The sequence below is a fragment of the Lolium rigidum genome, chromosome 1 (assembly GCF_022539505.1).
Source record: "Lolium rigidum isolate FL_2022 chromosome 1, APGP_CSIRO_Lrig_0.1, whole genome shotgun sequence".
Taxonomy (NCBI): domain Eukaryota; kingdom Viridiplantae; phylum Streptophyta; class Magnoliopsida; order Poales; family Poaceae; genus Lolium; species Lolium rigidum.
The window spans coordinates 309,972,612-309,983,691 of record NC_061508.1 but is presented as its reverse complement, the minus strand read 5'-3'; the positions used below and the strand labels follow the sequence as shown (position 1 = coordinate 309,983,691).

At 45.4% G+C, this 11,080-nt stretch overlaps 1 protein-coding gene across 1 annotated transcript; it reads left to right on the top strand.

Annotated features, from left to right (window-relative positions):
- Nucleotides 1-575: 575 nt before the first annotated feature.
- On the top strand, nt 576-1,861 carry LOC124684134. The gene is made up of 2 exons (XM_047218522.1): nt 576-904; nt 1,454-1,861. Exons 1-2 carry the CDS (start codon nt 583-585, stop codon nt 1,750-1,752), a joined length of 621 nt encoding a protein of 206 aa, XP_047074478.1. The 5' UTR covers nt 576-582; the 3' UTR covers nt 1,753-1,861.
- Nucleotides 1,862-11,080: the final 9,219 nt, after the last annotated feature.

Here is an 11,080-nt window from a genome sequence, read left to right as displayed (position 1 = left end):
GATTTGCTAACGGCAATGCTTTTTCGTGTGATCGATGATGTTGGTGCCCAAAACATTGTTCAGATTGTCACAAATGATGTGTCGCCATATATGCAGACTGCACGGCACTATGTGCTAAAGTATCATGACCATGCGTTCTTCTTCGTGCTATGTGCTGACCATTGCATCAACTTTCTGCTTGAGAAAATAGCAGCATCTAAGGATGTCTGCGAGGTCCTAAGGAAGGCAAAGGCAATTACAAGATTTATATATAGCCGTGCACTGCCAGTAGAACTGAAGGGAAGGTACATTCAGGAGGAGATTCTGAGCAGTTCTCGTTTGAAATTTGTTGCAGTGTTTATCACATTAGAGAGGTTAGTTTCTGCCAGAGTAAATCTAGTGAATATGCTTAACTCCCCTGCATGGGATTCCTCTGTTTGGGCGGCTTCTAGTGACTTGTTCAGACATATCTCTGGTATAGTAAAGGCAGATGATGCATTTTGGCGTGCTGCTGCTGACGTTGTGAAGGTTACAAATCCACTTCTCAGTGTGTTGTATAAACTGGAATCTGACATTTGTCCAATGGGGATTTTGTATGACGCCATGGATGGTGCTAAAGAAAACATAAAGCGCAATCTTGGAGATAAACATGGTGAATATTGGGCTTTGGTTGACAGAATATGGGATGTTTATTTGCATTCCCCACTCCATGCTGCTGGTCATATGCTAAACCCAAGGATATTTTACTCGGACCGATTCCGTCATGATACTGAGATCAGCAGCGGCATCACAACCTGTATAATCCAACTGGGACAGGTTCATTACAATCCCAGAAAAGCGGCTGCACAATTGGAAGTGTACCAACAAAGGTTGGGTGCTTTCGATTCAGATCCTGCAAATCAGCAAGTAATGGGAATACCACAAGGTAAACTACAGCCTGATTTCTTACAAAGTTCCCCTCGTTAATAAGTCATTGTGGCCATACTGCAAATACTGTGCCATATGCACTTGTTTTTTTTTTAATATTTATACCTAGCCGGAGTAGTCTCAGGAGGTCCATAAATTTCACATCTTCATTTTTGCACTGTAACATAAAGTGTGCCAACATATTTAGTGTGTGTACATGGCACAAATACATCATGTCATGATGCACTTCCATTCAAAGTCAGAATGTCCCGTCTGTGTAAAATGATCAAGTTTTCTTTGTATAAGTCTAACTTGTCAACATAGTTATCTAAGTAAACGGTGGAAGTTAAAAGGAATACAACTAAATTGATTGCGAGGAGTGTGTCCCCTCTGATGTGGCTTGTGGCAAACTGGAATTTATGGCCTGCTTAAATTGCATCGGAACCATCTCTGCTTTTCTTTTCACTTTAAACTTCCAAATTCGAATTTATCCGACTGAGATCATTATGACTTGCTCGTATTGAAATACAGGAATAATTTTCAGACCGTGTTTTACCTGAAATCGCAGTTGAATGGTGGTCGACCCATGGGGCTCGCACGCCGGATCTGCAAACCGTGGCGAAACGGATCTTGAGCCAGACGTGCTTCGGCGCTACCAGGTACAACATCGACTGGAGCTTATCTGAGAAGCTGCATGTTGGGCGGTGGAACAGAACATTAGCTGAACATAAGAGGTTCTGCCAAATGGAGTACGTCCACTACAACCTCGTGCTCGCCCGTGCCACCCCTCAGGTTCATGGTCCTTCCGTGGTTCAGCATGGTAGGCTGACCATGGTGCTGGATGACTGGATTGCAGCACCGAAATAGGCTGCTGATCGCCACTGAGGGGGCGTTCAGACTGGAGCAATGCTTTCGCCTCCTCCATTTTGTTGTGTGTGCTACTGCAGCAAGTGGTAGGTCTTAGCGTTACTGCATGTTTCTTCCGTGGTTCAGCATGATAGAATGACCGTGGTACTGGATGACTTGATTGCAGCACCGTAGTAGGCTGGTGATCGCCATTGAGATGGCGTTCAGTGTGGAGCAATGCTTTTGGCTCCTCCTTTTTGTATGTCTGCTACTGTTGCTGCTGCGATCAATGCAGTAGCAATCTGAATTTCCAAGTTAATTTCTTGACTTCAGGTCGGTTACCTAGTTTTATTTCTTGAACTCCTGTTTGGCTGTTTTCATGTTTTTTTAAAGGGAATAGAACTTCCATTAACCATGGTACTCAGCAATATCACTCGTGTGGAGGCCGTGGATCGGGGTTCCCGCGCCCCGATCTGCTGGAGCTTGGTGGCTTTGGAGTACCACCGTGTGTGGCAGGCCGGCCGGGGCGCGGCCCGACTGGCATCTGCAAGCCGTGGTGGAGGTGTGCCACGGTTCAAGGACGGCGGCGCGGCGGCGCTGCTTTTGGTTGGCCAAGCGCTGCAACAGCGCCTTGGGGACGGCGGCAAGGTTGGCGTGAGGTGTTGGCCTGCTGTGCGTGGAGGCCGGAGCGGCGGCTCCGGAATCGTGGTCGTGTTGATGGTTTGCTTCTGGCTGCGTGGGTGGCAGGGCATGCTTCCGTGGCGTGGACGGCGTCCCTCTGGTCGGTAGTCTGTGCTCGTCCGGTGCTTTGGGCTGTCCTTGGGACAGTGGAGGTGGTGCGGGTCTCCGGACGAAAGTCCTGCCTGACTTGGTCGGTGCCGGCAACGGCGGCGCTCGAGGGCGTCGTTTTTCCTCCTTGGAGGCGTTGTTGTGGAGTCCCGTCACCCCTCCGCCCACCATTCCAGGGTGAAAGCCCAAATCCGGCTTTGCCGGATTGGATGACGGCGGCGTCTTTGGATGTCGCGACCTCCTTGGAGGCGTCATTTTTCCGGAATGTTTGGTAGCCATCACGGCAATGCCTTGACTGCTTCTTGGGTCGACGTTTTCGGGTATCCGTCGGTGCGCGAGTGCCGCTGACTTGCTTTTGCGGCCTGCCTCACCCCTCGAAGCTTGAAAGGCCTAGCCGTCTCTTTCGGCTCTGACTTCCTTTCCAGGGACGTGGACCGGGCAGTCGCGGCGCTCGTCGTTGCCGTCGTGCTGGTGTCATTCGGGCGGCGCTCCGGACCTAGTTGCTATAGGTCGAGTGGCCAGGTGTGTGGTTTTCGCCGGTTTCTCCCCGAAAATCGTGCCGTATGGTTTTTCTTGTCTGGTTTTCCTTATAAACTGGACACGGGTGTTGCGTTTGTATCGGTTTTCGGCCAGTTTCCCTTATAAACTGGTCAAATTTCCCTCTTCTTAATGAATAGGCAGAGCTCCTGCCGGTTGCTCCAAAAAAAAAATATCACTCGTACCCAAAATAGATACTAGAGGGAGAGGCTATATTTTTTTTTGACTGTAACTACGGCGGGCATAAGCCAGCCTGAACATATATTCAGCCAAGTCTCAAGTACAGAGTCAAATTACAAGTTTGAAGGAGAAAGGAGAAAACAGAAATAACACCGCTAAGCCTAGCAACTAAGCATCCAGCAACAATGGAACAGACCGAGAAGAGTAGGAAGGGGTGTTGAAGGATAAGCCGAAAGGATCTTGAAGTCGAGGCAGCGCAAAGAAACGAAACTCGCTTGCCCAGCGATTACTCTACACCTTGAAAGAACTAGGAGCGTCGCAGCCATTGCCGAAGGGCTTCCCACTACCGAGGTCGTGACGCGACGCCGAGAGCCGCAAACACCACCGAAGGGCAGAGTTCCACCAAGACAGTCGCTGCACATCCTCTTGGCCTCGAACTAGGAAGGTCGCAACAGCCGTCGAAGGGCATCCCACTGCCGAGGTTACATCGCGACACCGAAAGCCGCCGACATCACCGAAGGGCAAAGTTCCACCGAGACGAACTCCGCACTTCCTCTTGCCTCCGCCATCACTGAATGAGCAAGTCTGGGCACAACACGAGGCAACAAGAACCTCATACGCCATCGAAGGACGACAATCACCGAGACTGCATCGTAGACACGAACATCCCTGAGAGAAGGTCAACCAATGCCGCATCCACGCTCCGGCCAAGCCAAACAACCACTTGTCTCCCGGCAACGCCAACCAACCAGCACAGAGTGGCAGCTCCAAGGACGATGCCTCCATCGAGGTAAGCGACGTGTAGCGCCGCCATCGCCAGATCAAAGAGATCTAGGGTTCCCCCCCGGAGAAATGCAGAGCCTGACCAAGGAAGAACTAGAAGTCCATCCTAAACACTCTGTGTCAGCACGATAACCATACTGGCCCATCCTAAACACTGTGTCAGCACGATAACCATACTGGGCCAAAGCATGGGCCGGCGGTTGGCTAGGAAATGTTTCTACCACAAATGGGTAGGAAAATGTGTCTACAACAATTGGGTAAGATAATGCAAGCATTCCACCAATTTATGGCACACCATAGTCGAATTCCCTCCCTGGCGTTCGACCGCTCGAGCAATCACTTTCCGTGGCGCGGAAGCGCTCGCGTAGCGAGTCAATTTCCTTTTTTATTACGTAGTGTTTAATTACGTTCACATGTGCGTCTTCACATTAACAACTCATATTCCTACTTTGCAAGTTTCATGCAGCCAAGAGCGTTCACACTACATGCATGCACATGCACAGAGCATCTCATGGATTTGTATTTAATGAGCCAACTTTTCAGCACGTTTTCATAAGTCGTTGCATACACAGAGCATCTCACTCTTTTTTTTAAGCACGAGGCAGGCTCTCAAGTCTCTTTATTATGCAATTCCCTTTTAGTTGGTTATTTTTAATATGCTAATTAATGTTCTTTTCAATGAATTTTTATTATTTCGGGCTTACTTTTAACAATTTCCTTTTGACAATTCTCTTTTTGCAATTCCCTTTTGGGTTTTATTTTCTTACGATAATTCATATTTATAATTCCTTTTTTCGGGCTAGTGATTTTTAAGGGGGAAAATAACGGGTGGAAAGATCCACTTGCAACTCAAATGAACTACCACTTGCTACTCAAATTAAGTATTATTTTAAGTTGTAAGCTAACAAAAGTTGCTAAAATAGTCTAAATGAAATTTACTTTTTAGGGTTGCTAGGTATTTATATTTACCGTTGATAAATAACAGGGCACCGGATTGATAACTTGTAAACAAAAAAAGAGTCACTAAAATATTCTAAATGAAATACTTTTTAGGGTTATTATTTATTTATATTTACCGTTGATAAATAACGAGGCACCAGGTTGATAGCTTGTAAAATAAAAAAATGTTCGCTAAAATATTCTAAATTAAATAATTTTTAGGGTTGGTAGTTTTTTATAATTACCATTGATAAATAACGGGGCACCGGGTTGATAGCTTGTAAACTAAAAAATGGTCATTAAAATATTCTAAATGAAATTAATTTTTTAGTGTTGATAGTTACTTATAATTACCGTTGATAAATAATGGGGGCACCGGGTTGATAGCTTGTAAACTAAAAAAGAGTTCCTAAAATATTCTAAATAAAATTAGCTTTCTAAGTTTGCTAGGTATGTATATTTTACCGTTGATAAATAACGGGACACCGAGTTGATAACTTGTAAACTAAAAAGAGTCGCCAAAAAATTTGAAATGAACTTAGATTTTTAGGGTTAGTAGTTATTTATATCTACTGTTGATAAATAACAGGACACCGGGTTGATAGCTTCTAAACTAAGAAATATTCGCTGAAATGTTTCAAATAAAATTAACTTTGGGGGTTGATAATTTTATACATTTACCGTTGATCACTCAATAACGGAGGGTTGATTATTCAAAATAGAGAGGGTTGATTATTCAAAAAAAGTTTCTCGAAACATATTAACATGGGTGCTAGTTTTGAAGATCTCCTCGAGACAGATTTATTGGTAAAAGCGAATCTTAATTTGGAGTTGTTGTTTGAAAGTTAAAACATTTTGAATTTTTAAATTTGGAAAAGATTTCGCTGACATCAGCAATTTTGTCTATTTGTGCATGCATGCACTTTCCCTCGATAGTCTGCACCAGGTTGATAATTTTATTCATTTACCGTTGATCACTCGAATACGGAAGGTTGATTATTTAAATAGAGAGGGTTGATAACTTTTAGCCAATTTTTTTTTGTCGAAACATATTAACATGGGTGCTAGTTTTGAAGATCTCGTCGAGACGAATTTATTGGTGAAAGCGGATCTTAATTTGGAGTTGTCGTTTGAAAGTTAAAACGTTTTGAATTTTCAAATTTGAAAAAGATTCCGCTGACATCAGCGAATCTGTCAGCTATTGCTTGCATGCAGAACTTTTCCTATATAATAAATTTGGTCAGAATTTTTTTGCCAAAAAAGTAAATTTTTCCATAAATAGTAATTTTCAATGTACTAAAAATAGAAATTTCTAGTCCGGATGTGACCGCCTGAGCGGTCGACCGCCAGCTAGGGGTGCCGCACCATAGTGCGGCTCTAACAAAATTTACAAGTATTTCACGGCAATACCACTCACAGGATGGCTATTGACGTGGCGATACACACTGCAAAACTTGTTCATTTCGATTGGATAAACCCGACCACTTTTGAATCATCCGTTCACTCCGATCACTCTTAAAATTACAGGGCTCAAGCTCATGGAAATAGTCATGCAACACTTCAATATTCTCCCCTTTTTTTGCACCCCAAATTGGATTTTGTCCAGTTTTCATACATGTATGGCAAAGCAACTTTTCCACATCCTCTCGTGTATGCCCCGGTCTTCTTGCTTTGTTGTCTTAGTTATTCACGGGCTTGTTGAATGATCTCATCGTCAAACCTGAATATGGAACCTCTCTTGTTGGATTTCTTGGACACCCTTATTGACCATGTCCACCATGACACGGTCCTCATCATAGAACGTTGTATAGCTAGCATAAGGGCCAACGTTTGGGCATGTATTTCATCGAACAAGTTGCGAACAACACCACCGGAAGAAATTAGAGTGGCAACGCTAGCGAACCGAGTTGCGGCTGCCACCAACGCTTTGCATCATCGATTCTTCTCCAGCATGCTCCTCCGCTTTCTCCCTTTCCTAGGTAGTGAGGGAATGCACGGAGAAGTACAAGAATGATGGCCCCTGTGGTGATGTACGTCTGAAATGGAAGAATGCGAGAGCATGAAAAGGGGTATATGTTTATTTCTTTATTTTTTGTGGGAGGGCTACCTTGTTGTAATGCATACCGTGTTATATTGTTGGATTAATGTATTGTTGTAGTTGTTGAACTCGTGGCAAGAGGAATCTAGAGATGGGGTTATAATATTATATATGTTGTTGGTGTATGAAAAACTCACGGAGGGTTGTTCGGCTAGGGACTAGTTTTGTGTAACATACATTTTTTTTGGAAAATGTGTAACATACTTTTTTTTGCCTACGTGTGCACTAAGAGAACAAAAAAATTATAATGTTTGGTGCATAAATTCTTAAGGTCTGGCTAGCCGCCTACTACCTACCTTATTTCTGTACCATAATTGTGGCAAGCCACAATTTTTGTGGCGGCGGATGGCTAGGAATTGTGTCTACCACAAATGGGTAAGAAAATGTGTCTATAACAATGAGGTAAGATAATACAAGCATTCTAGGAATACGTGGAACACCACCATGAGACTGTAACAAAATGTACATGTCTTTGACTGCAATGCCATTCACAAACTAGTCATTAACACGGCCATACCCCATCACAAAACTTGTACATTCCAATTGGATCAACCCCACCATTTTTGAACCGAGAATTCACCCGATCACTCTTAAAGTTGTAGGGCTTAAACTCGTGGAAGTAGTTATCAATCATCTAAATATGCTCCTCAGTTTTGTTTAGCATCACAGATTGGATATTTTTCCAATTTTCAAACATGTATGGCAAAGCAACTTGTCCTCATCCTCCCGTGTATGCTCCCATCTTATTGCTTTGTCGTCTCATTTTGTGCAAGGGCTTGTTGAATGAGCTCATCGTGAAACCTCAATAACAAACCTCTCTTGTTGAGTCTTTTGGCCACTCTTATGGATCATGTCTGCCATAACACAATCCTCATCGTAGTACGCTGGATCAGCCAGAGTTGGAGCCGACCTTTTAGAATGCATTTCATCAAAATAAAGTTGGGAGCGCCGCCATTGGAGGAATCTAGCGTGGCACCACCAGTGACCCGAGCTGCAGCTGCTACCAGCCCTCCCCACCGTAATTAATTCTACCCCACCATGCTCTGCCTCTTTCTTCATATCCCATGTAGTGAGGGAATGCAAGGATAAATAAAAGAATGACGGCCCTACGACGATGTGCGTCTAATAATGGAAGAAGCGAGAGCAGAAAAAGGGGTTTATGATTTATTTCTTTTCTTTTTGCAGGAGGGTTATCTTGTTGTAATGCATGCCACGGTCTGCTGCTAGATCAGTGTATTTTTTGTAGCTGTTGAACTAGGAGCAAGACAAGGCTAGAGATGGGGTTATAATGTTATATGTAGTGCCTTTTTCTTGGATCTGTTTCTATTTGTCTCATCCGAAATCGAGTCTCTTTGTTGTCGGTGTATCAAAAAAGAATAGGGAGTCTGTTCAGCTAGAAACTAGATTTGTGTAACATACATTTTTTCATGCCTGGGCACTAAAAGAACAAAACTTTTCCTAATGAATCTGTGGCACACCACAATGTAACTGTAGCGAAAGGCAATTCTTTCTTGGCAATGCCACTCACAGGCCGACCATTGACGTGGCCACACACACTACAAAACTTGTGCATTTGAGTTGGATAAACCTCACCACGATGTGTCTCGCTAAACGCGAATTCAGCCTAAATTTAGGTTGAAAATCGAACCAGTCGAATAGCAAAACAAACACATGTCCGCTTGTGTCGTCTCATTGGGCTATGTCCTATTGGGTCGTTGCCATGGAATGGCGCTAGGGTTGATACCGGAACAAAAACTTTCTGTTCTTTTCCAAAGAAAACGTAAATGTATATGAAAATTGGGCATTTTGTAAAAAAATGAACTGAAACGGAACAACTATAAAGTGAAACCGAAACAGGGGAGCAATTTCTGATGGAAACGAAAACAACAAGGAAATTCCGAATAAACAAACATAATTTTTTTTCTCGCAAATATAACCTTGAGAGACCCGTGCTCTTGGTAGTTCATAGAATACATGCAACTAGGGAGACTAAATTTACGCATGAAACGAGACCCAAGTCACATACTAAGTCCACTAAATACTAACCGTAATTAGTATAATTGCGTGCATGCTGCCCATGTAGCTAGACCGCCGCCTATAGTCCTCGACGACGAGTAACCCAATGCGGTGACTCCACGAGACCCAGTCGAGCACACCGCCTTCCGTCTAGCTGCATCGGTGACGTGTTCCTACCACGCCATCGGGTGGCCACGCCGACACCGCCGTGGTTTAGTTCTGTCTTGCGTCGTTGAGTGATGATCTGTGTACTATCGTCTACTTATTTATGTGTGCCTCTCGGTGTACATACCAAGGTATTGTACGCTCCGTGTTTGTCTCTGGTGATTTTCGTTTCCATACTCGTTTTCTAGGTTTTCGATTCCGTTTCCAGTTCCGGAAACATGGGCGAAAACGAAAACGGTAAAGCAATGTTTGTGTCTGTTTTTATTCTGTTTCGAAAACAAAAACTCTATAGGTCGTGTCGGGCCGTGGTGCCAAAATCGGCACGCGACGAGGAAACTAGGGAACCTTAGTTACCGGTAAGAAAAAAATAAACGAACTTTGCGTAAGACATTGTCAGAAACGCACCCTCGCCTAGCTCGTCCAACTTAAGGCGTCGTAGTAATACAGTAGTACGTGACAAAGCGTGGTGGCTAGTGACGAAACGATGTCACCTTCTTTCAACCCCTCTTGGTAAAAGCCAGGGGACCGTGGCGAGATCGTCAGAGAAAGCCGTGCGCTTTCAACCTTGTGTAACTTTACGCGACGCACCAAGTTCTGTGTTGACCCGTGGCTGAACCGGCAAACTTCATTGACCATTCATTGGTGCTGCTTTTGGCGCAGCACACACGCAGGCAACAAAGGTTGTCTTTACTGCGGGGCGGGGCCAGCGCAAACTGTCACCCTCCCTCACTCCCTCCAGTCGGTCGCATTGAACCCGTTCGGCGGAGTGAATGTAGTACTGTGGCACCGACGAGGCGACGACACTGGTCAGAAGTCAGAGCCTCTGCCTGGCGTATATAGGAGTAAACATAAAGTACGTGGCGCAGCAGTAGGCGGTAGGTGTATTTGGCTACCGGTATTCATTGCCGGGAGCGGCAGCCTCTGCGGCGTTCGTTCGTTCGGCGCGCCGCCTCCGCCGGTGTCTGCGTGTTGCCGCAGCGGGCAGCAGCAATGTTCGGGGTTGCCAATCGGGGCATCTCCAGCGGCGCGACGCATTTCGGACACTTAAAATGTCCGCGGGCGTCCGTTTTCGTCGCGAGACGGACGCGGAAATGGTCGCGTGTCCGTTTGCGTCTGGGGTTGGCTCCAGCGGGGCGACGCATTTTGGGCGCAGGCCAGAATTCAAAAAATAGAAGCACGCATAAACTTTTGCACCAAATTTACAGCCGCATTTTGAGGGCTGAAACAAGTTCACCCCACTTTTCATATCAGACTGCGCAAAGTGGAGACCAAAAGGGGAACAACAAGGTCTGTGCAGCAATAAAAATGTCCAAAAGGAGGCCAAGGTGCTGGGCGCATGGCGCCGGCGATCAGGCGTCTCACGCGCGGATTTCGGCGCGCCTCTTCATGAACCAGGCCCTGGTGTCGTCGCCGACGCTGCTGAAGTCGGCTAGCATGATCCTAGTGTCCTCCGCAAGGATCTTGGCCTGGGCGTCCATCCTCCTAGCCTCGGCGTCAAGCAATTTGGCTTCGGCGTCTGCCTTTTGGACCTCAATCACCTCTTTGGCGAGGTTCTGTTAGATGGCGATTGCGGCCTCTTTTCCCGCACGCCTCTTCTCGTCCCTAGCAGCCAAGGCGGCACGATTGTCGGCCATCATCTTCTCCATGCTCATGGTGAACGCAAGGGCCTGCGCCTCCCGCTGTAGATCGGCCTTGGTAGCCTTGTGGCCTTGATACGTCCATTTTGCATCACTATTTTGCATCATAATTTGCTGTTATTCATTGATATATTTCATGTTTGGACATAATACTTATGTTATTTCATCTATTTTGCATGTTTCATCATTATTGGAGGATCGCGCA